Here is a 24530-nt window from a genome sequence, read left to right as displayed (position 1 = left end):
GAGGTGGGGTTTGGGGCCTGTGTAGGTGCGGAAGAAGGACTGTTCCACGTAACCTACAAAGAGGCACGCATAGCTGGGGCCCATGCAGGTGCCCATGGCCACCCCCTTTGTCTGTAGGAAGTGGGAGGAATCGAAAGAGAAGTTGTTGATCGTGAGGACGAGTTCGACTAGGCGGATGAGGGTGTCGGTGGAGGGGAACTGGTCGGGCCTGCGGGACAGAAAGAAGCGGAGGGCCTTGAGGCCATCTGCATGAGTAATACAGGTGTATAGGGACTGGACGTCAATGGTGAAAATGAGGTGTTGGGGGCCAGGGAATTGGAAGTTCTGGAGGAGGTGGAGGGCGTGGGTGGTGTCACAGACGTAGGTAGGGAGTTCCTGGACCAAAGGGGAGAAAATGGAGTCCAGATAGATGGAGATGAGTTCGGTGGGGCAGGAATAGGCTGAGACAATGGGTCGACCAGGGCAGGCAGGTTTGTGGATTTTGGGAAGGAGATAGAAACGAGCCGTGCGGGTTTGGGGAATAATGAGAATAATAATGTTCGCTCCACACTGCCCTCCAACCCCACCACACCCGGCACCTTCCCCTGCAACCACAGGAAATGCTACACTTGCCCCCACACCTCCTCCGTCACCCCTATCCCAGGCCCCAAGATGACTTTTCACATTAAGCAGAGGTTCACCTGCACATCTGCCAATGTGGTATACTGCATCCATTGTACCCGGTGTGGCTTCCTCCGCATTGGGGAAACCAAGCGGAGGCTTGGGGACCGCTTTGCAGAACACCTCTGCTTGGTTCGCAATAAACAACTGCACCTCCCAGTCGCAAACCATTTCAACTCTCCCTCCCATTCTTTAGATGACATGTCCATTATGGGCCTCCTGCAGTGCCACAATGATGCCACCCGAAGGTTGCAGGAACAGCAACTCATATTCCGCTTGGGAACCCTGCAGCCCAATGGTATCAATGTGGACTTCACCAGCTTCAAAATCTCCCCTTCCCCCACTGCATCCCAAAACCAGCCCAGTTCATCCCCTCCCCCCACTGAACCACACAACCAGCCCAGCTCTTCCCCTCTCCCCACTGCATCCCAAAACCAGCCCAGCCTGTCTCTGCCTCCCTAACCTGTTCTTCCTCTCACCCATCCCTTCCTCCCACCCCAAGCCGCACCTCCATTTCCTATCTACTTACCTCATCCCACCTCCTTGACCTGTCCGTCTTCCTTGGACTGACCTATCCCCTCCCTACCTCCCCACCTATACTCTCCTCTCCACCTATCTTCTTTTCTCTCCATCTTCGGTCCGTCTCCCCCTCTCTCCCTATTTATTCCAGAACCCTCACCCCATCCCCCTCTCTGATGAAGGGTCTAGGCCCGAAATGTCAGCTTTTGTGCTCCTGGGATGCTGCTTGGCCTGCTGTGTTCATCCAGCTTCACACTTTATTGTCTTGGATTCTCCAGCATCTGCAGTTCCCATTATCACAAGATCACACAGAATACAGAGAGAACTAGCCATTTGGATACATAACTGGCTAGAAGGTAGGAGTCAGAGGGTGATGTGGAGGGTTACTTTTCACACTGGAGGCCTGTGACCAGCAGTGTGCCGCGAGGATCAGTGTTGGGTCCACTATTGTTTGTCATTTATATACATGATTTGGATGTGAATATGGGACGTTTGGTTAGTAAATTTGCAAATGACACCAAAATCGGAGGTGTAGTGGACAGCGAAGAACATTATCTCAGAATACAACAGGATCTTGAAAAGATGAGCCGAGGAGTGGCAGTTAGAGTTTAATTTGGATAAATGTGAGGTGCTGCATTTTGGTAAGGCAAATCAGTGCAGGACATGTGCACAAAGAGATCTTGCAGTGCAGGTTCATAGTTCCTTAGAAGTGGAGTTGCAGGTAGACAGGATAGCGAAGGAGGTGTTTGGTATGCTTGCCTTGATTGGTCAGTGCGCTGAGTACAGGAGTTGCATTCAAGTCTGGTCTCCCTGCTTTCAGAAAGATGTTGTGAAACTTGAAAGAGTTCAAAGAAGATTTACAAGGATGTTGCCAGGGTTGGAGGGCTTGAACTGGGGAAAGGCTGAAGTAGGCTGGGACTTCATTTTCTGGAGCATCAAAGGCTAAGGGCTGACCTTATAGAAGTTTATAAAATCATGAGGAGCATGGATAGGGTGAAAAACTAATGTCTTTTCCCCTGGGTAGGGGAGTCTAAAACAAGAGGGCATAAGTTTAAGGTGATGGGGCAAGATTTAAAAGGGGCACAAGGGGTAAATTTTTCACACAAAGGGTGGTGCAAGTATGGAATGAACCACCAGAGGAAGTGGTGAAGCCTGATACAGTTATAACATTTAAAAGGAATCTGGAATATGAATAAGAAGGGTTTTAAGGGATATGGGCCAAATGCTGGCAAATGGGACTAGATTAATTTGGGATATCTGGTCAGCAAGGATGAGTTGGATTGAAAGGTCTGTTTCTGTGCTGTACAGCTGTATGACTCTACTTCCTCAGGAGTCTGAGGAAATTCAGCATGTCCATAAAGACACTCACCATTTTTAAAGACGCACCAGCAGAAAGCAGCTTGTCCAGATGCATCACAGCGTGGTTTGGCAACTACTCCTCCCAAGACCACAAGTACCTACACAGAGTTGTGAAAACAGCCTAGTCCATCACGAAATAACAAGGTGTAGAGCTGGATGAACACAGCAGGCCAAGCAGCATCAGAGGAGCAGGAAAGCTGATGTTTCGGGCCTCGTCCCTTCATCAGAAATGGGGGAGGGGAAGGGGGTTCTGAAATAAATAGGGAGAGAGGGGGGAGGCGGACAGAAGATGGCTCTACAGCTTGTTATCTCAGATTGTCCATCATCTGCAGTTCCTACTATCTCCAGTCCATCACGAAAACCAGCCTTCCATCCATTGACTTCATCTTCTGCTGCTCTGGGAAAGCAATCCCCGTAATCAGAGTTCCTTCCCAGCAGGGTTATAGTCTCTTCCACACTCCAGTTGGGCAGAAGATGTAAAAGTTTGAATACGCATACCAACACGTTGGAGGACAGCTTCTTCCCAGCCGTTTAGAGACTTTTGAGTGGACGTTTTCAATGCTAATTTGGATCTTTCTCTCTCCGCAGCTGTTTTGAATTCTGTTTTATTCCTCTGAGCTTTGTTCAGCACCCAAAACAGTACTTTTCACTGTGTTTCGGTCCACGTGACAACAATAAATCAAAGCAAATGAAAGATTCTTTTTGATCATATGTAATTTCTTTGAGGGGGGAGGTCAAAACGTTTTATTTCAAAATTGGAAATGATTGATGATCATGGACAGATTTCTGACAATCCTCTTCCACACGAGTGGTCCCTTTAAGAACATGTTCACCTTCCGCTCCCAACGCTGAGGTCGTGAAGTCGACCCCCCTAACCCGGAATCTGGCAGTGTGTCGTGAAGCGGGCCCCGGAATCCGGCAGTGTGTCGTGTGGCGGACACCTCCTCACCCGCCCACCCCGGAATCCGGCAGTGTGTCGTTGGGCTGTTCCCCTCTCGGTATCCGGCAGTGTGTCGTGAAGCGGACCCCCCCACCAGAATCCGGCAGTGTGTCGTGAAGCGGACCCGGTAGTGGAGGAGCCGGGAGCCGGGGAGCCGGTGTCTGAGGGACCGGGGTCGCAGCTTCAGGAAAGTGCCCGGGCTGGTGGGGGGGCGGTAAGGCCGGGCATGGGTAACACGGAGAGCGCGGGCGCCGAGCAGCCTGACTGCGCCGAGGACGAGGAGGAGGAGGAGGACGAGGAGGAGGAGCAGCAGCGGCGGCGGCAGGACGGCGAGCGGGGCTCGGCCAAGGCCGGTTTCCCGGCGCCAGGCCCGGACGGAGGCCCCGAGCCCGCGGAGGGAGGGGGAGGCCCCGGCTCGGTGTCCGGCCACGGCCTCAACTGCGGGCCCAGCGCCGACGTGCTGTTCCAGCACCAGCGCCTGCGGGAGGCGGCCGCCAAGGTGCGGGACGAGGTGTCCGAGAACGTGGTCCAGCAGCACCACAGCCACCTGATCCGCTGGCTGGAGGAGCGCCTGGCCCGCGGGGAGGAGACCATCAGGATGGCCCAGTTCTGTGACCTACTCGCCACCAGGTTCGCCATCAAGGAGGAGTGCGAGGAGGTGAGGGAGGCCCAGGACCACCCCCCGGGGGGGGTGGGGGACACTGCTGAAGGGATCGGCTGGAGAGCTGTCAGATCACATCCCAACCAACACCCAGTGTGTCACGTACGGACCCCCATCCCACCCCGAAGTGTCAGATACAGATCCCCCTGGACTGTCAGATACACGTGCCCCCCGCACCAACCCCTGGAGTATCAGATACAGGTCCCTTCCACACTCATACTCCTGGGACTGTCAGATACAGTTCCCTCTCTCTTACACGCTCTCCTGGAATGTCAAATTCAGGTCCCTGCCTCTCTTTCTCACCTCTGGGCTGTCAGATACAGGTCCCCCACATACATATGTCCAGTGTGTCAGATACAGGAGACACACGCGTGCGTGCCTCAAATGCACCCTGGGGTGTCAGATGCCTGTCCATTGCTGTGTTCAGCACCCCAAGAGTGGGATCTTAATCCTGTACACTGTAGCCACTCAAAGACTGGGATCTGCATTCCATCCAGTGTTCACTCCCTTCGAGTTCCGTATCTCCTACATTCTGTATCAACAACCAGTGGGACAGATCTGTGACCCATGCACTTTGTACTTCCACTCGCAGTGAGATCTATAACAGTGCCCTTCATAATAACATTTTATTAAGGAGATGGGAACTAATTATTGTTTGAATGTATATTCCAGTCTGCTCCATTCACTGCTTCTCGTGCTGAGGAGCAATGCATTAATCTACCAGATATCTGGAGAGTAGCAAGCTATACATTCAATCAAGGTTCATTGTTTTGAGTTCAAAGTGTGATTATTTCTAATTTATGAAATAATAGAACATTTTATAGATCATGGCTGGCCTTTGATACACACTGTAACACCTCGACAGTGCAACTCACATCTGTAAGTGAACCTATTGAACAAGGTGACAATTCCCATACCCACAATATTATTGCAAACTTTCAACTTGCCAACCCTGAATGCCAAGCCACTTTATTGAAGTTATTGCAAAGTTGAAGATTTCTTTGATTGCAGACAGTTTCCTCCAGTAATCTGGAGGAAACTATGTTGATGAATAATTTATATCAGAACTAGCACGATGTAATCAAATTCTGTTGTGATAAGGACCTAAGTGTCCTACTTTAGGTGAGTGGCTGGTACAGTTCTGGGAACCTTGGTTTAATCCACCATGGCAGACAGTGGAATTTAAATTTAGTGAATAAATCTGGAGCTGAAAGCGAACCTTGGTGGTAGTGACATTGGAACTGCCATTGATTGTTGGAGAAACCCATCTTGTCACTCATTCTTTAGGGGAGGAAATCTGCCATACTTACTTGATCTGGCTTCATGTGATTCCAAACCCACAGCAACTTGATTAACTGTTGACTATGCGCTGAAATGATCAAGCAAGCCAGTCAATTCAGGGGCAATTAGGATGGGTGACAAATGTTGGCCTTTCCAGTGACAGCAATATTCACCCAAAAGAATAACAAAAAAAAAGGAAGGCCTGTCCAGAGCTGTAAGTGATAACCCACCTCTGAACCTATAGAGACAGGCCAGTAATTTAGCCTGCTGAGTATCAGCCAGGACTGTAATAACATGTTATATTCAAGGACTGGTCTGCCTTCAGATGTACTTGTGAAAGCAACTGATTTTGATGTGTCTAATCCCAGTATCAGCTTACTTATTGTTTGCTGTTGAAATGAATGCTGAACTTTGTGCTGTGTAGTTCGTCAATACAAAAAAAAGTAGTGGAAATTTGAAATAGGATCAGAAAATGCTTGAAATTGTTGGATCTGGCAACATCTATAAAGTTTGTGATGAAAGGCTATTGAATCGAAAATCTATCTTTCTCCACAAATTGTGCAGGAAGTGTTCAGCATTTCCAGCATTAACTGTCTTTACCGTAGTTAACGTGCTTCGAGTTCTTTTCATTGTTTGATCAAAGGGATGTAGACAGTGCTGGGCTGGGCCGGTGTTGATTGCCCATTCTTAATTGTAATTAAGGTGTTTCTGAGTTACCCTCATGAAAAGGTGCAGTCCATGTGGTTTAAGGCCACCCACAGTGTTGTGAGGGAGGAAACTCCAGGATTCTGACCCGGTGACATATTTCTAAGTCAGGATGGTGTATGACTTGGAAGGGAACTTGCAAGTGGAGGTGTTCCCATCTATCTGCTGCCCCTGTCCTTTCAGATGGCAATGGTTGTGGATTTGGAATGACACAGTTGAAGGAGTCTTGGTGAATTGCTTTTAAGTGCCGCCTAAAGGATCAGAATTTCATCATAACATGGACTCAGCTTTTCATAACAGGGATTTAACTGTTCCCAGCTTGTACTGACACAACCAATCCTGTGTTTGTCACTTTGTGCCTTCAAATCATTGTTTAGTAGCTATGTTTCCTCTCATGGATGCTGCCTAATCTGCTGGGTATTTCCAGCATTTTTTTATTTGCCCAGTGTCCAGTATCTGCAGCCAATCCACAAGGCCGTAACACAAGGTAGGAGAGATATAGTGGGTCAGCTAGCATCTGCAAAAACTGAATTACTGATATTGGGTCTGCACCTTTCATTTGTAAGCATTCGGGTGGCCACCATTTGTTCCCTTTGGTTGAGAAATCCTGTTAGTTTAATTCCTCACTCCTCCATATTTAACTGTTGTGATACTTGGGCAGTTTTAATTTCAGGGGTTCATGCTAGCATGCTGAAACAGGCAGGTTGTGAGGCTCCTCAGAGATAGCAAGAACTGCAGATGCTGGAGTCAGAGATAACACAATGTGGAGCACAGCAGGCCAGGCAGGATCAGAGGAGCAGGAAAGTTGACATTTCAGAAACGCTGTGTTCTTCCAGCTCCATGCTGTAATTTTGAGACACCTGTGCAGTTTTAGATTGTTGTTTTGGAAATTGAGAAAAATGTTCATTTCCTTTCAGTCACTTGCTGTTTGGCTATTAAGAGCTATTGCTATGTGATTAAAGGCTGATTGACACTTTGTACCTGAGTGTACAAAGTACTGTTCTGGTCAGTTAGGACCTTCCTGTGTTTCTTTGTGTCTGTTGAGTGCTTGGCCATATTACTAGATTTCTGCAACGAATGACTTGCCAATTCAGTGGGAGAAGTTTTCTTTTTAAGAATGGAATTTTGGTTTAAATGAATAGGGAGTACAAAGGTCACCTTTGAGTTGTGCACAAAGGGCGTGGTTGACAACAATATTAACTAAGGCTTCTGTATGTTCTGACCAGCCCTATTGTCGGATGAACGTAAGGAAAATAGCTAAAGTCAATTGGTCCCATATTTTGTCCCCTGATCTCAGGGCTGTCGTGATAATTTTTAACTCTGGTTAGTGCCCACAAATGACTGAAAAGAGGAATTACTATTGGAGCATGCTATCTAATTCCCTACTAAAGTTCTTATATGTTAACAAGACCTGTAGATAGGCTGACACTATACAATAACTTGGTTGCATTGCTAACGATTAGATTTCAGTTGCTAAGCTAACATTATTTAGGCCAGTGGTTTTGATGAGGTGATTAGAGTTGGTCAGCTGACCTATCCATGGGCATATCTCATTTATATATTGTGAACCTCCAGGGATTGGAACATGGTACATGAGCATGATATCCTATCAAAACATGTTTGCATGTCTTATTTTGATTAACCTCAAAAGGCTGACTGGAGTCAGCAGTGGTGTTAGCCTCTTTCTCTCTACTAGTACTTTCCCAAGTGTAATGAATCTTCTCTCTGTAAACAAATTAAACCATACAAAATAGGAGGAGGGGTAGGCTGTTTGGCCCTTTGAACCTGCCCTATCATTCAGTATGATCATGTCGATTGTCCCGTTCAGTACCCTGTGCCTGCTTTCTCCCCATACTCTGACCCCTTCAGCCCTAAGAACTACACCTAAATCCTTGTAGCCATTCAATATTTTGCCCTCAGATGCTTTCTGTGACAGAGAATTCCACAGACTCATCACTCTGTTGGGTGAATAAATTTCTCCTCATCTTGGTCCTATTTGGTCTACGCTATTCTTTAAACAGTAACCCTGGTTCCAGACTCCCCAGTTTTCCGTAAACACAGGAATGTTTTTACCTTGGCCTAGTCCTAATAGAATTTTAAAGGGTTTAGAAGAGATCCACCCACCTTGTTCTTCTAAACCCCAGTAATTATGGTTTTAACCAGTCCAGTCTCTTCCCTTAGGTCAGTCCCTCCAACCCAGGAACCAGTCTGGTGAACCTTTGTTGTACTTTCTTCATAGCCAGAACACCCATCCTCAGATGAAGAGTCCAAAACTACGCTAAATATTTGAGATGTGATCTCATCAAGACCCTATACATTTGCAGCAAGACATCTCTGCTCCTGCCCTTGGATCCTCTGGCTTCTGAGGCTGACATACTGTTTACCCTTAACTTCACCGCCTGCTGCACCTGCATGCTTACTTTCAGCGATTGGTGCACAAGGATACACGGGTCTCATTGCACCTCCTCCTTTCCTGGTCTGTCACCATTCAGATAATCTGCCTTCTTGTTTTTGTTACCAAAGTGGATAACCTCATTTTTATCCACATTGTTTGACATCTGCCATTCGTTTGCCCACTCACTCTTGTCCAAATCAGACTGAAGCATCTCTCCATCCTCATAGCTCACCTTCCCACCCAGGTTTGTGTCATCAGCAAACTTGGAGAGATTACATTTAGGTGCTTCATCTAAATCACTTGTATGCTGTGAGTAGTTGGGGTCCAAGCATTGATAGCTCGGAAAAATACCCGTTATTCTTACTCTGTTTCCTGTCTGCCAGCCATTGCTTTGTCCATGTTAGTAGACTACTCCCAATCTCACGCGCTTTAGTTTTACATGTGTTTAGCCTCTCTTGAAAAATGTGTGAGCTGAATTCTGATCCATAAAACTGGAAGGCTACATAGTATTTGTAAAGAATGTTTCAAACTTGAGATCTGCAGGATGACAACTTTTTGGAACCATCATTCTTGAAATAGTGGTATTGCTAGCAAGGTTAATTATTATTCCCCATTTCCAGTTTCCCTTCAGCAGTATAGATTTGCTGAAAGCATTGTGGAAAAGGTGAACTGTGGAAGTTTGCAACACAAAAAGAAACCAGTTATTTCCCTGCTTCACGTGTTTACTGTCCCTATTAGTGATGCACTGGTATCTGATTCAGCCTCTCCAACAAAATGTCTCATTGTCTTAACCAAGTCTGTATAAAGAAAATATTTTCTCAGGAATCTTCTCTGGCTCCTTATCAATGACTGCAACTCCACCCTCCCACCCAACCGCAAAGTCCATTAGGAAGTGGCGCGGGGGCTAGTTGTAGGATGTAATTCCAAGTCAGATTACTATGTAGCTAAAGGGGAACTTGCAAACAGCAGAACAGATAATGATTCTGACCTGGTTAGGGAAAATCAAGGGGATAAAATGAGAAAATTGGAGTGAAGATGCAGATTTATTAGACTATTTGATCATGCTCAAGAATGAATTGCCCCATGTTTCTGTTTTCAGTTCTAAACAGAATACAAATGCAATAATACCTCAAAATAATTGTCCTAATGATCAAGCTAAACATAGATTGTGGTATCAGAGTAACCCTGTGACTCATTCCTGGGGTGTCCCAGTGATTACTACTGCTACCTCAGCACCGGGGATCCAGGTTCAATTCCACCCTCGGTCAACTATCTGCGTGGAGTTTGCACATTCTCCCTGTGGGTTTCCCTCCACAGTCAAAACGTGAGCAGGGTAGGTCGATTGGAAATGTTGAGGGGTGGATTAGCTTTGATCATATGTGGAGTTACAGGGAGAGGGTGTAAAGCTGTCATGGGTGAGATGTAGTTCGCAGGGTCATTGTGGACTCAATTGGCCAAATGACCTCATTACACACTGTAAGGATTCTTTGAGAATTGTCATATGAAAAGGAAAGAACAAACTTGCATTTAGACACTATCTTTCACAAATATAGGTTGTGCCAAAGCTTATTACAGCCTATTGAGTAGTTTTGAAGTGTATTGGTCATTGCTGTAATGTAGAAAACCCATCAGCCAATTTGAGACCAGGATCCCAGAAAGAAAAATCTGATAATCTCCAGGTCACCTGTTTTTTGCCTTTGGATGAGCAGTAAACATGAGCCGAGAAGCCAGAATTCCTCAGTTTTTTTTACAAATTAGTCATGCAGGTTATTAGCTTCCATGGATAGCCCCTCTTTCTCAGTGCACAGACTACTGAGGTCCGCATACAATAAAGACTTCTGAACCTGAAAGGCAGCGCATCAGCACACCAATACGTGTGTGAATTTGAGTGTCTGTTCACTAGTTCAGCTTAGAGGGAGCACTGGCATCCACTTGAGAGAATAATAGGGCGTCCATCTGGTAGGAGGAAAAAGCAATGTTGAAATTTATTTTGAGAGGTCTTGAATATAAATACAGGGATGTACTACTGAGGCTTTATAAGGCTCTGGTCAGGCCACATTTGGAGTATTGTGTGCAGTTTTGGGCCCCATACCTCAAGAAGGATGTACTGGCCCTGGAGCGGGTTCAGAGCAGGTTCATGAGAATAGTCCCAGGAAGGGAAAGCTTAACATATGAGGAATTTTTGAGAACTCTGGGACTATATTTGCTGGAGTTTAGAAGGAATAAGGATTAACTAAAGCTTGGGTAATCTGAAGCTCTAAGAGTCATGCTTATACTGCTTTGCGTCATCGTCATGTTTTTAAAGTTCAATGTCTATGGTCTCCATCACACAGATTGCAAAGCTGTGGCAGTCAATCTCACTGCCTGTCTGTGATCCCTCACTGCACGCATCAGTTGTCATGCTATTGCATGATATCTGCTTTCAGAAACACCAAGCTAGGGAAAGATGGGCGGGTTCTACCAGCTTATTTCATTGTGGTTTGGTTTGATCCAGATGGACTATCAATGGAGCGTAAAGCACACTTTGTGGTGGCAATGCAAACAAATGAATGAGAAATATACTAGGAACTGATATGTGAAGCCAGTATGTTAGAGCACGAGAAACAAAAGCTGTTCAGCCCATCATGTCCTTGTGGACTGTCTGCAAGAGCAGCTCAGCTTGTCCCACTCCTCTGACGGTTCTCTGTAGAAATTCACAGCTCTGGTATGGAATTGGAAAATGAATTTTGGTTCCCAACTATGAAAGGTGTAAGCATTTGCCTTGTCACCAAAATGTATGGATAAGTGAAACGGCGAATTTGGAATGACACCTCATAACAGTAAATTCAAAGACAGTATTCCCTTCAGCAGCATACTACGGAAAAAGAAGGTTGATGAACCAAAGGCTGTTTTTAAAGCATAATGGTCACTTTTTCCTAAAGTAGCCCCAAAAAGTAAGGCCTGCAATGAAGCATAATTTCACATTTTGCCCTCTTCTGGCAAAGTACAGGAGATTATTCACAGATGAATTAATTTAATGAGCAATGTCTGTGGCTGTTGACTCCTTATTCATGACTTTATGAACAAAAATGTAGTGGCAATTCAGAACATTTCACTTGGTGCTTCCAAATGAGCAAGATGGGCGGAGTCTTCATCTGAAGGCATCTTTCATTCAAAAATCAACAGTGGCTACTAGAACACTGTTCCCAGCACCACCTTCTGAAGTACAAGGTGTCATCTGAGATACAGCTACTGACACCAAGTTGACCTGACAATCAAAAGTTGAGATCTGTCAGAAGCTCTTGTTTAGTCTTTTTGCTCCTGAGAATTCAGGTACCATTGAGTGCATTCATCTACGTAATGTTATTTGGTAAATAAAGAAACAGGAGCAAAGATTAGTTTGATACTCGCCTTGCAGAAATGAATTTGGAGTGTAGCTCATCTGGTTTGCAATCTGCTTCCATGACCCATGCTATCCAAGAAGTTGTGTGGAAGATGAAAAGGTGCTGTGCCAACAACTATCAGACCCAACCATGAAAAGAATTTTTGAATGACAGTGGTAACTTTGGTGTAATGCACTTGGCTCCATCATCACCAAGTTACACCGTTGCATTGGAGACAGTATTCACTGACATGGAACAGGCAAATGGCTCACTAGTAGTGCACTCGAGCTATATGTACCAGAGATAATGGGAACTGCAGATGCTGGGGATTCCAAGATAATAAAATGTGAGGCTGGATGAACACAGCAGGCCAAGCAGCATCTCAGGAGCACAAAAGCTGACGTTTCGGGCCTAGACCCTTCATCAGAGAGGGGGATGGGGGGAGGGAACTGGAATAAATAGGGAGAGGGGGGGAGGCGGACCGAAGATGGAGAGTAAAGAAGATAGGTGGAGAGAGTGTAGGTGGGGAGGTAGGGAGGGGATAGGTCAGTCCAGGGAAGACGGACAGGTCAGGGAGGTGGGATGAGGTTAGTAGGTAGCGGGGGGTGCGGCTTGGGGTGGGAGGAAGGGATGGGTGAGAGGAAGAACCGGTTAGGGAGGCAGAGACAGGTTGGACTGGTTTTGGGATGTAGTGGGTGGGGGGGGAAGAGCTGGGCTGGTTGTGTGGTGCAGTGGGGGGAGGGGATGAACTGGGCTGGTTTAGGGATGCAGTAGGGGAAGGGGAGATTTTGAAACTGGTGAAGTCCACATTGATACCATATGGCTGCAGGGTTCCCAGGCGGAATATGAGTTGCTGTTCCTGCAACCTTCGGGTGGCATCATTGTGGCAGTGCAGGAGGCCCATGATGGACATGTCATCAAGAGAATGGGAGGGGGAGTGGAAATGGTTTGCGACTGGGAGGTGCAGTTGTTTATTGCGAACTGAGCGGAGGTGTTCTGCAAAGCGGTCCCCAAGCCTCCGCTTGGTTTCACCAATGTAGAGGAAGCCGCACCGGGTACAGTGGATGCAGTATACCACATTGGCAGATGTGCAGGTGAACCTCTGCTTGATGTGGAATGTCATCTTGGGGCCTGGGATGGGGGTGAGGGAGGAGGTGTGGGGACAAGTGTAGCATTTCCTGCGGTTGCAGGGGAAGGTGCCGGGTGTGGTGGGGTTGGAGGGCAGTGTGGAGCGAACAAGGGAGTCACGGAGAGAGTGGTCTCTCCGGAAAGCAGACAGGGGAGGGGATGGAAAAATGTCTTGGGTGGTGGGGTCGGATTGTAAATGGCGGAAGTGTCGGAGGATAATACGTTGTATCCGGAGGTTGGTAGGGTGGTGTGTGAGAACGAGGGGGATCCTCTTGGGGCGGTTGTGGCGGGGGCGGGGTGTGAGGGATGTGTTGCGGGAAATGCGGGAGACGCGGTCAACGGCGTTCTCAATCACCGTGGGGGGAAAGTTGCGGTCCTTAAAGAACTTGGACATCTGGGATGTGCGGGAGTGGAATGTCTTATCGTGGGAGCAGATGCGGCGGAGGCGGAGGAATTGGGAATAGGGGATGGAATTTTTGCAGGAGGGTGGGTGGGCGGAGGTGTATTCTAGGTAGCTGTGGGAGTCGGTGGGCTTGAAATGGACATCAGTTACAAGCTGGTTGCCTGAGATGGAGACTGAGAGGTCCAGGAAGGTGAGGGATGTGCCGGAGATGGCCCAGGTGAACTGAAGGTTGGGGTGGAAGGTGTTGGTGAAGTGGATGAACTGTTCGAGCTCCTCTGGGGAGCAAGAGGCGGCGCCGATACAGTCATCAATGTACCGGAGGAAGAGGTGGGGTTTGGGGCCTGTGTAGGTGCGGAAGAGGGACTGTTCCACGTAACCTACAAAGAGGCAGGCATAGCTGGGGCCCATGCGGGTGCCCATGGCCACCCCCTTAGTCTGTAGGAAGTGGGAGGAGTCAAAAGAGAAGTTGTTGAGTGTGAGGACGAGTTCAGCTAGGCGGATGAGAGTGTCGGTGGAGGGGGACTGGTCGGGCCTGCGGGACAGGAAGAAGCGGAGGGCCTTGAGGCCATCTCCATGCGGAATGCAGGTGTACAGGGACTGGACGTCCATGGTGAATATGAGGTGTTGGGGGCCAGGGAATTGGAAGTCCTGGAGGAGGTGGAGGGCGTGGGTGGTGTCACGGACGTAGGTGGGGAGTTCCTGGACCAAAGGGGAGAAAATGGAGTCCAGATAGGTGGAGATGAGTTCGGTGGGGCAGGAGCAGGCTGAGACGATGGGTCGACCAGGGCAGGCAGGTTTGTGGATTTTGGGAAGGAGATAGAAACGGGCCGTGCGGGGTTGGGGAACAATGAGGTTGGAGGCTGTGGGTGGGAGGTCCCCTGAGGTGATGAGGTTGTGAATGGTGTTGGAGGTGATGGTTTGGTGCTCGGGTGTGGGGTCATGATCGAGGAGGCGGTTGGAGGTGGTGTCAGAGAGTTGGCGTCTGGCCTCGGCGATGTAGAGGTCAGTGCGCCATACTACCACTGCGCCACCCTTGTCTGCGGGTTTGATGGTGCATGATACCAGTTTGATTGATACCTTTGTCCATGCGCTTGATAATCTTCTGCAGCCACCTTTTCATGTATGAGCTTGATGCTGGATGCTTATGACTTGAAGTCAGAAAGACCATCGACTCCCTAGCAGCTGGAAAGGTTGGGAATGTCACCTGAGTTACTGGAGTTTGGAAAGCCCCACTGACTGCTGTAACTCTGATCTCAATTACATATGCTGGAGAGAAGGCTCTATCTAACGGGGCACTCCTGATCCAAACATCATGTTGTTCATCATGAAGGGGACTGTAACAACAGCAGGGGCACCCTACTTCTCATTGCCCAGGGGAAGACCTATGCCAGACTCAGTTTATCAAGATTTCACAACAACTAACAATATACTCAGTGGTAAAATGTGTTTTAAGCTCAAGCAGATAAACATCCTCCTATGAAAGCTTCAAGCAAAATGCAAGCAGCAGCAACTCTACTCCAGTTTTCTCTTGTCAGGCTTACTAAAGCATTTGAGACAGTGAACAGGACAGGCTTCCACTGGATACTAGAGAAAATCTGCTGCCTGCCTAAACGTTGCAGTCTCTTGCAATCTTTCCTTCTATGATAGTGTGCCTGGCCCCATTCAGTTTGACAGCCGAGAGATCTGAGATCAGGCTTGGGGTGAAACTGTGCAGAGACTCTTCAAACGTCTCAAGACTGGAAACCAAGATGCTAATGCAGCATGATTAATCTGAGAACTTCAGTATACTGATGAATCTGTACCATTTACACAGATAAAAGATCAGCTCCAAAGACTAGTGCATTATTTGTCCTGTTCTTCCCTCACCGTCACTCTTAAGAAAACTGGGGCAGGGCATTGTGTTGCTACCTGTAATCAGACTCAACATCATGCCATTAGGAGCAGTCAGTAAATTCTGTGACTTTCCATTTAAATGCCAACCTTTACTCATGAAGAGCTGAGCTCATGCATTGGAATGGCACTGCCAGAGTGAACAAATAAACAAGCTGGACATTGCAAACATACCAAATTGACCTACAGGATCAGGAATCTTATAAGATCTGTATTCACAGTGAGGCCTGAACAGCATATTCCTACCAAGAAAAAAATGCTCAATAACTTCCATCTCTGGTGTCTACAACCCATTTTTGGCATCATGTGGAAGGACCAAATCACTAATGAAGTGTTTGTGGGGCAGATGTGCCAAGCATGCTAGAATTTCACTTGCTGTTCAGCTATTGACACTTTACTCGCACTACCTGACACTTCTGATCACCTGCAGAGACTTAGTATTCAGCTTGTTGATACTCCACTCATACCATTTATGCAATCTTTTGATCTCCCTGCCTGCAGGTTCTGTGCCTGTCTGCTTCTCTTCACTTTATTTGAAGAAGGAACAGTGCTCAGAAATCTTGTGATTTCAAATAAACCTGTTGAATTGTAACCTGGTGTCATGTCTTCTGACCTTGTCCACCCCAGTTCAACACCAGCACCTCCGCATTATAGTATTAATCAAGCAAAGAAGGCTTCCACAGCTTGTTGTGTGCACAGACTAGAAAGTTTTCAAGGATATGCTGAATGGAGAGGTAGCTGTGTAAGAGACCAGTGCCCGAAGTATCCCTGAAGTGGAACTTTTGTAGAAAAAGTTTCATGTTGGTCAAGAAAAGTAGACAACACCAACTGATGAGTGATGGAAATTTGACGTATTGAGGTTTCGGGGTGCTGAATGTAGACATCTGTCCACCAGAGATCATCTTTGTGTGTGGCTGTTGTGGCAGACTTTGCCTCTGCAGAATCAGCCCATCAAACCATCAGAGGAAGTGCAATGGATGCAGAAGTGTGTCTCAAATGGCCTGAACAGAGTTCAGAGGCTGTATGCCCATCCCTTGCTCATGGAAGAATGCCAAGCAAGTATTTATTGAGAAGCTCTAATGTGTGTGACAGTAGCAAGTGCAAGATTGTTGAAATAATGACCACCCACCTCTTGCCCAAATTCAGGAAATCATGACTACTGTTCAAAAATATGCAAAGCAAGTCAGTGATTTGGTGCTGGTCAAATTGAATAGAATTAACAAGCACGTACAGCAGAGAAACAGACATTTGGCTGTAAAAGTCAATGGTTATGCTTTATATGAGCTCCCTACCTCTGCTCGTTCTAACAGCCAAACCTGTTCATCTCTCCCCAATTATTCTGCTTCCCCTTAAACATGTTTGTGTTAATTGCCTCAAATGCTGCTTGTGGTCATTTTCTCCTGAATCCCATTTGACTTTTTAGTGACTACTTTTTTTTTGCATAACCTATGCTGCTTATTCAGGATTTAAGTATGTTTACATTTCATTTCTCCCAACCCATCAAACATTGCTAGTATTGCGTTCCTAATTGAGTTATAGAGGCCTACCGTACAGGAAAAGGCCCTTCAAGTCTTTGCGGATGGCATCTTGAGTATAAAACAATATTGCTAAGCTATTTGAAGAGGAGTGAATAGTGGCTGTAATTGTAAAATATGCCTGCCTTGCATAATGTACCTTGGAGTGCTCTCAACAGATTATTGGGCTAATGATCACATTAATTTTATATAGATTTCAGGTGATGGTGGTGTGTTGGTAATGCCACTAAGGTACCAATCCAGTACCTGAGGCTAATACTTTGGGACCATGGGATCAAATGCCACCATGAAATCTGGTGGACTTTCAATTTGATTAAAAAAATTTGGAATAGACACTGATCTCAGTAATTATGACTGAAAGTGTTGTTGGTTAATTGTAACGTTCACCAATGTTCTTTAAGGAAAGAAATTTGCAATCCTAAAAATTGGCCCGGGCTACATATGACCGCAAACCCATAGTGATGTGGTTGAACCTTTAACTGTCCTCCTACATTGGCCAAGCAAATGACTCTGTTCAAAGGCAATTAGTGTTGGGGTAACAAAGACTGGTGTTGCCAGTGATGCCTACGTTCCACAGAAGAATTAATTTAAAAAAAGACCTTTTGCCGACACATGACTGTGTTAAAGTTAATATACAGGTATAAATGACTAACGGTGTGGCTTGTTTTAAATCTGAGAGCTATATCAATTTAAGAGATTCTTTCTGAAGGTTTAAGTTTTCTTTTCCTTGGAAAAGCCAGCAGTCACAGTTTTTTTTGCAGATCACATTATTTATTCAAATTAGCTCACACTCACTGCACGCATGTTATTTTTCTTCAGGCATCATCATTTTACCCCCTATTGGAGAGGACAAGAGTAGGGAAACGGAAGAACATATGAATTGCTGAATTTAAAAATACCAAAACCTGTCTAGTTTGACTTTTACATTCCTGGGCGTCACATGATGCCACAATTGTTGACTCACTGCCATAATTGGTCTCAAGCAATTATTAGCAGTGGGCTGAGTCATGACTCGACAAACTTCTGATGAAGACCTTTGGTCATTACAAGTGCAAAGTCACCTGTTCCTCTCAAACAATCTAGAAAGTAGATAAAACTGCCATTGTTTAATATTTGTGAATCTGAGGAATGTATCCCAAGTTAGATTTCAAGTGAGCAAAGATTTGCATTTAGCATGTTTTCCACATTCTCAGGAGGGATAAAAGGAAAGGATAGCCAGTGACATCTGACATCAGTCACTTACTTAAGTGTAGGAAATTTGGCAGCCATTAAGTGCGCTACAAGGTGTCTCGAACAGCAGTGAAATAGATGATCAGATCATTTAATAATAAAAAGCTGAGGAAAAAGTGTTGTTGTGACCATGAAAATTGCCTGCTCCTAGACTGGTGCTGTGCTTGCTTTTGCGTATATCTGTGATAAAGCAGTTTGGTTTAATGTTTCATTTGAAAGACTGCACTTCTGACAGTTCGACACTTAGTTACTGCAGTGGATTGAGAGTTGAGATTTTGAGCTTGAGTGGCTGGCTTGGGACTCTGACTCATTCTCTGGGAATTGCATTGGGTCTTGGATTGTGTGAGAGCAATACCACTGAACCAAGACGATCGACTCCATTGCTAAAGTAATGCGTGTTCTCTAAAGAAATACTAACTTAAAGAAAAGCAAACTTAGATATACAGTGTGCATTGTTATCAGCATTTTTAACCCAGTCCTTTTAGTGATAGCTACCTGTAATAATTTCTTCAGTTACTTTCTTCAGCTTTAGAGGTTGTCCTTGTTATATCACTTTCAATTTCTTTCTTGCCAGGCATTTGCTCAGTTTGATGCAGAAGGAGATGGCACAGTTGCCGTGGAGAACATGTTGGAGTCATTGAAAACTTCTGGTGGTGCCAATCTGCAGGGTGAATTAAGTCATGTGATTCGGCAGCTACAGGGGTGTTCCCTCACTCCTGGTAGGGACACTCATTTATGGAACTGTAGTAATTAAAAGCTGTTGCGTTATTTGTGCATTTTCCTGTGAAGATAGACATAAATGTTTGAACAATATTTCTGCTGTCCCTGCTTCTGAAGAATCAAACTGTTAGTTATTTTACTACCTATGTACTTGTAAAAGCTATCAGATTCTTTTCGTATCCTTTTCTAGGTTGTTTTCACTTTTTGTCAAGTTTTTAGCATTTTGTTGGTTTTAAGATACTTCCAAACATCAGACTGGTTTATTCTTTTAATATTAAACATTTCTTTTGATCCAACACTCTTTACTTATTTCATAAGCCATGAATGGATTGAGTTTCTTTTATTTTAATAATGTTTTTTATCTTGTTCCCTTTAAATATTTTCCACTTTATTTATGGTCATACTTTTAAAAATCTATTTAGTGAATTAATCATAGTCAGCTTCGCCCCTTGTACTATGAAGTTGGATTTGTTTAAATTTAAAAGTTTTGTTTGGGTTGGAGTATGTTGCTTTTGAACTTAATATGGAATTCAAACCAAAAGAATTGTGGATGCTGTAAATCAGGAACAAAAAAGTTGCTGGAAAAGCTCGGTATGTCCGGCAAAAAATCAGAGGTAACCTTTCGGGTCCTGTGACCCTTCCTCAGAACAGATGCTGCCAGACCTGCTGAGCTTTTCCAGCAACTTTTTTTTGCTTTTAATATGGAATTCAATTGCATTACGATCACTTTTTACCAGAGAATCTTTGACTGTGAGAGTACCAATTAATTCTGCTTAATTGCACAATATTGATCAAAAATAGCTTTATCCCAACTTGGTTTCACAATGTATTGCTCCATGAGACTGTTACAAAAGCATTCTGTAAACTCATCTTTTAGACTTCCTTTACCAATTTGGTTTGCTCAGTGTATATGAAGATTAAAGTTGTACATAGCTATTACATTGCATTTTCTACAAGCTCCAATTTCTTTTTGTTTAATGCTTTGGCCTTTGGTCTAACAATTGTTAGCAGGCCTGTGAACTGCTCCTTACAGCAATTCTATGCATCTTGTTCCTATTCTCTGCATGTAGTGATTCTGCTTCCTGCTCTTCTGAACTAAGATCCCTTGTCACTGATGTTCTTGATTTCAGTCTTCATTGCCAGGACTCTTCTAGCTTTTCTATTTTGATGGATTTTAAGTACCTGCCCTAAGTCTTGCAGTTGAACCTTTATCACTGCTAATCTTAGAAATGCAAAAATAATTAATTCTGTTTAGTTGGAACATAGAGCATAGAACAATACAGTGCAGAACAGACCCTTCGACCCTTGATGTTGCGCTGACCTTTGAACTAATCTAAGCCCCTCCTCCTATACTATCCTATCATTATCCATATGCTTATCCAAGGACTGTTTAAATGCCCCTAATGTGGCTGTGTTAACTACATTGGCAGGCAGGGCGTTCCACGCCCTTCCCACTCTGAGTAAAGAACCTGCCTCTGACATCTGTCTTAAATCTATCACCCCTCGATTTGTAGCTATGCCCCCTTGTACAAGCTGAAGTCATCATCCTTAGAACAAGACTCTCACTGTCCACCCTATCTAATCCTCTGATCATCTTGAATGTCTCTATTAAATCCCCTCTTAGCCTCCTTCTCTCCAATGAGAACAGACTCAAGTCCCTCAGCCTTTCTTCATAGGGCCTGCACTCCAGACCAGGCAACATCCTGGTAAATCTCCTCTGCACCTTTTCCAGTGCTTCCACATCCTTCCTGTAATGGGGCGACTAGAACTGCACGCAGTATTCCAAATGAGTCCGCACTAGCGTTTTGTACAGTTGCAGCATGACATCACGGCTCTGGAACTCAATCCCTCTACCAATAAAACCTAAAACACCGTAAGCCACCTTAACAGCACTATCAACCTGGTGGGTGGCAACTTTCAGGGATCAATGTATATGGGCACCAAGATCCCTCTGCACATCCACACTACCAAGAATCTTTCCATTGACCCAGTATTCTGCCTTCCTATTATTCTTCCCAATGTGAATCACCTCACATTTATCTGCATTGAACTCCATTTGCCACCTTTCAACCCAACTCTGCAGTTTTTCCAAGTCTCCCTGCAACATTCTTCCACACTGTCCACCACTCCACCGACTTTAGTGTCATCTGCAAACTTACTAACCCATCCACCTGTGCCTGCGTCCAAGTCATTTATAAAAATGACAAACAGCAGTGGTCCCAAAACAGATCCTTGAGACGCACCACTAGTAACCAGACTCCAGGCTGAATATTTTCCATCAACCACCACTGGTTGCCGCCTTACCGAAAGCCAGTTTCTAATCCAAACTGCTAAATACCCCAAAATCCCGTGCCTCTGTATTTTCTCCAATAGCCTACCATGTGGAACCGTCATGAATGCTGGTGGCTTATACATTTGTGCAGATATTGCAGCCAAACATGGTTACTCTGAAATGTATGTTACGGGTCACTGAAATGTGGGAGACCTAGCTGTTACTTGTTTCCCATTTTTCTGACTTGTTATAGCAGACTTCAGATAAACCTGGACCTCCATTGGGTTTGAGCTAAATGTGTTGTTCATTCCAGCATTTTATTTTGAAAGTGCCGTTGTAAGTTGATCTTCCTTTGACACTGTTTGCTGAACCATTATAGAACCCCCTTTAAAGTTTTCTTCTTGCTGCACACTTTGTCCTCCCAAATGCTGATTTAACCATCTTATTCCTGAGAGTCTTTAGAGAATCTCTATCTGCTTTGAACTGGCCAGGAGGCCGTTCAAGCTTTAACCCTTCATAGAATACCTTTTACATATCTAATATGCAACATCTGGATTATATAATCAACCTATGTGGGCTGTGCCATATTGGCACCTGTGTGCGTGGCATATTTGCTTTTCTAAGTGCCTCTATATTATGCTGCCATTTAAGTTTTCATGATTTTCCTGAGGCAGCCTTGATTTTTGGTGACATGTGGTCCACATATAGCAAAGATGTTATTGTTCATTCCATGTCACTCTGCTGAGTGCTAATATTTATTCTGTCCCTATCTGAATGGTAGATTCCATTAACTACATATCGTAATTGTGAACGAAATGATAAAATATTGAGCCTGTTTCATAGATTTAACCGCAAAGTCATTCTATAAATATCTGTGGAAAACTGGTATCACTTTGAGTGTCAGGGGCTGGGTAGGTGAGTTCCGCATCTACTGTGTGTGCTTAACTCCTCAGTGGACTGAGATTGTTGGGTAAAATTTCAGCATTGCCACAAACTGGAAAACTGTCCAAAAAGATCTCATTGTTTTGTCTTCAAACTTTTTAAAAGAAATTCTGTCTATTTGGGATTGTAATACAAGTGGGGCTTCCTCTTTTTGGACACTTGTTCTGACCAGGTTTGTTCCCAAGTTATACTATGTACTTTGTGAAGATGGAAAGTTGGCTTTGGCTTCATGAGTGGCACATTGTAGCTAATTTTCATTCGTTGTACATGGTTGCTTTTGTTTGCATTTATTTTTCTTGCTTTCTTCTTCCAGGGTTTGTTGACATCTTTTCAAAAAACAAGGAACGCATGGGTGTTCATGCTGCAAAAATCTTGCGTTTCCTCCACAGGAACCGAATTCCAAGCAGTGCAATTCCATTCCCCATGATGGATAGTTATAACAACATATGTGCCATGCGTTCTTCAGTTTTGAAAGATTGCTTAAAGCAGCTACTGGAGAAAAAGAATGGTAAGGTATTAATCTTCATATAGTGTAACTGATTCAGTGGTGCAAGTATGGCTTTTTAAAAAGTTATTAGTTTTGTCACATGTACTTTAAAAGCAAAGATCTTGGATGGCTTAAATTTTTGTGAAGCTGTTTGAGAATAGGCAGGCGTTTTTGGTTAAACATTAGAGCATTACTTTGTTTTCCCCCACATAGTTCCTCTTTTGTTTTGGTGTGTTTGGGATCTTGCTCCTTGGTCTCTGGAAACACTTTTGTAACTGGCAACAAAGCTAGCCCTGCTCTCTGAGAATAGTGTGCGTGCTGAGCTCTTATTTCACGGAGTGTGTGGTACTAAATACCCAGTGCCCATTAAGGATGAGTTCCAAACAACTTGGCCAGCCACCAGTTTGTGAACAAACTCATTTTTAGAATGAATTGCCAGCAGATAACCTGTGGAGAGGGAAACAGAGTTGATATTTCCATTCCAGTGTGACTTTGTTCTTCAGGACTGAAGAGAGATGTAAATGAGATGGGTTTCATGTTGAGGAAGAGGGGAGGGTCCATTGGACAGAAGGGAAAGGTTTGAGGATGAGTGAGATTAGAGACTGAAAGTGGCAAGGCAAATGTGTCTGTGAAAGAGTCCACCTGTAAAGCAATGACATGGAGCAAGGGTAGGAGTGGCAACTAATGGAGCTGTCTGGATCCCAGAGGTAGTAAGAACTACAGATTCTGGAGTCAGAGATAACGGGATGGAGCTGGAGGAACACAGCAGACCAGGCAGCATTAGAGGAGCAGGAAACCTGACGTTTTGGGCCGGGACCTCTGAAGAATCCTGATCCGAAATGTCAGCTTTCCTGCTCTTTTGATGCTTCCTGACCTGCTGTGTTACTCCAGCTCCATACTGTATTAGACTGAATCCCAAGGTGCTGAGACAAATCTTGAACTCTGAGGAAGAAATATGAAGAACCAGGAATGCCATTGTGGTAGATTTAGGAATAGCTGATGATTTTAGATAAGAATTGTCAAAATTTCAGTGATTATATTTGTGATAAATTACTGCCCTCAAATTCACTTTTCAGGAGACCAGCTTGCTCAAACTGAGATAACATGGTGTAGAGCTGGACGAATACAGCAGGTCAAGCAGCATCAGAGGAGCAGGAAAGCTGACATTTCGGGCCTAGCCCCTCCTTCAGAAATGGGGGAGGGGAAGGGGTTTCTGAAATAAATAGGGAGAGGGGGGAGGTGGAAAGAAGATGGATAGAGGAGAAGATAGGTGGAGAAGAGACAGACAGGTCAAAGAGACAGGGATGGAGCCAGTAAAGGTGAGTGTAGGTGGGGAGGTAGGGAGGGGATAGGTCAGTCCAGGTAGGATGAGGCTGGTAAGTAGGAGACAGCGGTGGGGCTTGAGGTGGGAGGACGGGATAGGTGGGTGGAAGGACAGGGGCGAGCTGGGCTGGTTTTGGGATGCAGTGGGGGTGAATGGAGATTTTGAAGTTTGTGAAGTCCACACTGATACCATTGGGCTGCAGGATTCCCAAGCAGAATATGAATTGCTGTTCCTGCAACCTTTGGGTAGCATTGTTGTGGCACTGCAGGAGGCCAAGGATGGGCATGTCGTCTGAGGAATGGGAGGGGGAGTTGAAATGGTTTGTGACTGGGAGGTGCAGTTGTTTATTGCGAACTGAGCGTAGGTCTCCTGCAAGGAGGTCCCCAAGCCTCCCCTTGGATTCCCTGATGTAGAGGAGGCCACATGTGGAACGGTGGATATAATATACCACATTAGCAGATGTGCAGGTGAACATCTGCTAGTTGTGGAAAATCTTCTTGGGGCCTGGGATGGGGGTGAGGGAGGATGCGTAGGGGCAGGTGTAGCACTTCCTGTGGTTGCAGGGAAAAGTGCCAGGTGTGGTGGGACTGGAGGGGAGTGTGGAGCGGACAAGGGAGTCACGGAGAGAGTGACCCCTCCGGAAAGCAGATAAGGGTGGCGGGAGGTCTTTGGTGGTGGGGTCAGATTGCAGATGGCAGAAGTGTCAGAGGATGATGT

At 45.4% G+C, this 24530-nt stretch overlaps 1 protein-coding gene across 3 annotated transcripts in view; it reads left to right on the top strand.

Moving 5' to 3' along the window:
• The first annotated feature begins 3504 nt into the window (after nt 1-3504).
• zzef1 (zinc finger, ZZ-type with EF hand domain 1) overlaps nt 3505-24530 on the top strand; it is a 255470-nt gene continuing 234444 nt past the window's right edge. For all 3 annotated transcript variants that reach the window (XM_048556964.2, XM_048556965.2, XM_048556963.2), the window contains exons 1-3: nt 3505-4136; nt 18643-18787; nt 22316-22510. In XM_048556964.2, the coding sequence (XP_048412921.1) occupies nt 3705-4136; nt 18643-18787; nt 22316-22510 (772 nt within the window). In that variant the 5' untranslated portion in view covers nt 3505-3704. The remainder of the gene's footprint in view (nt 4137-18642; nt 18788-22315; nt 22511-24530) is intronic.

Source organism: Stegostoma tigrinum, chromosome 27 (assembly GCF_030684315.1).
Source record: "Stegostoma tigrinum isolate sSteTig4 chromosome 27, sSteTig4.hap1, whole genome shotgun sequence".
NCBI classification, from domain to species: Eukaryota; Metazoa; Chordata; class Chondrichthyes; order Orectolobiformes; family Stegostomatidae; genus Stegostoma; species Stegostoma tigrinum.
This window is presented reverse-complemented; position numbering and strand designations above follow the sequence as displayed.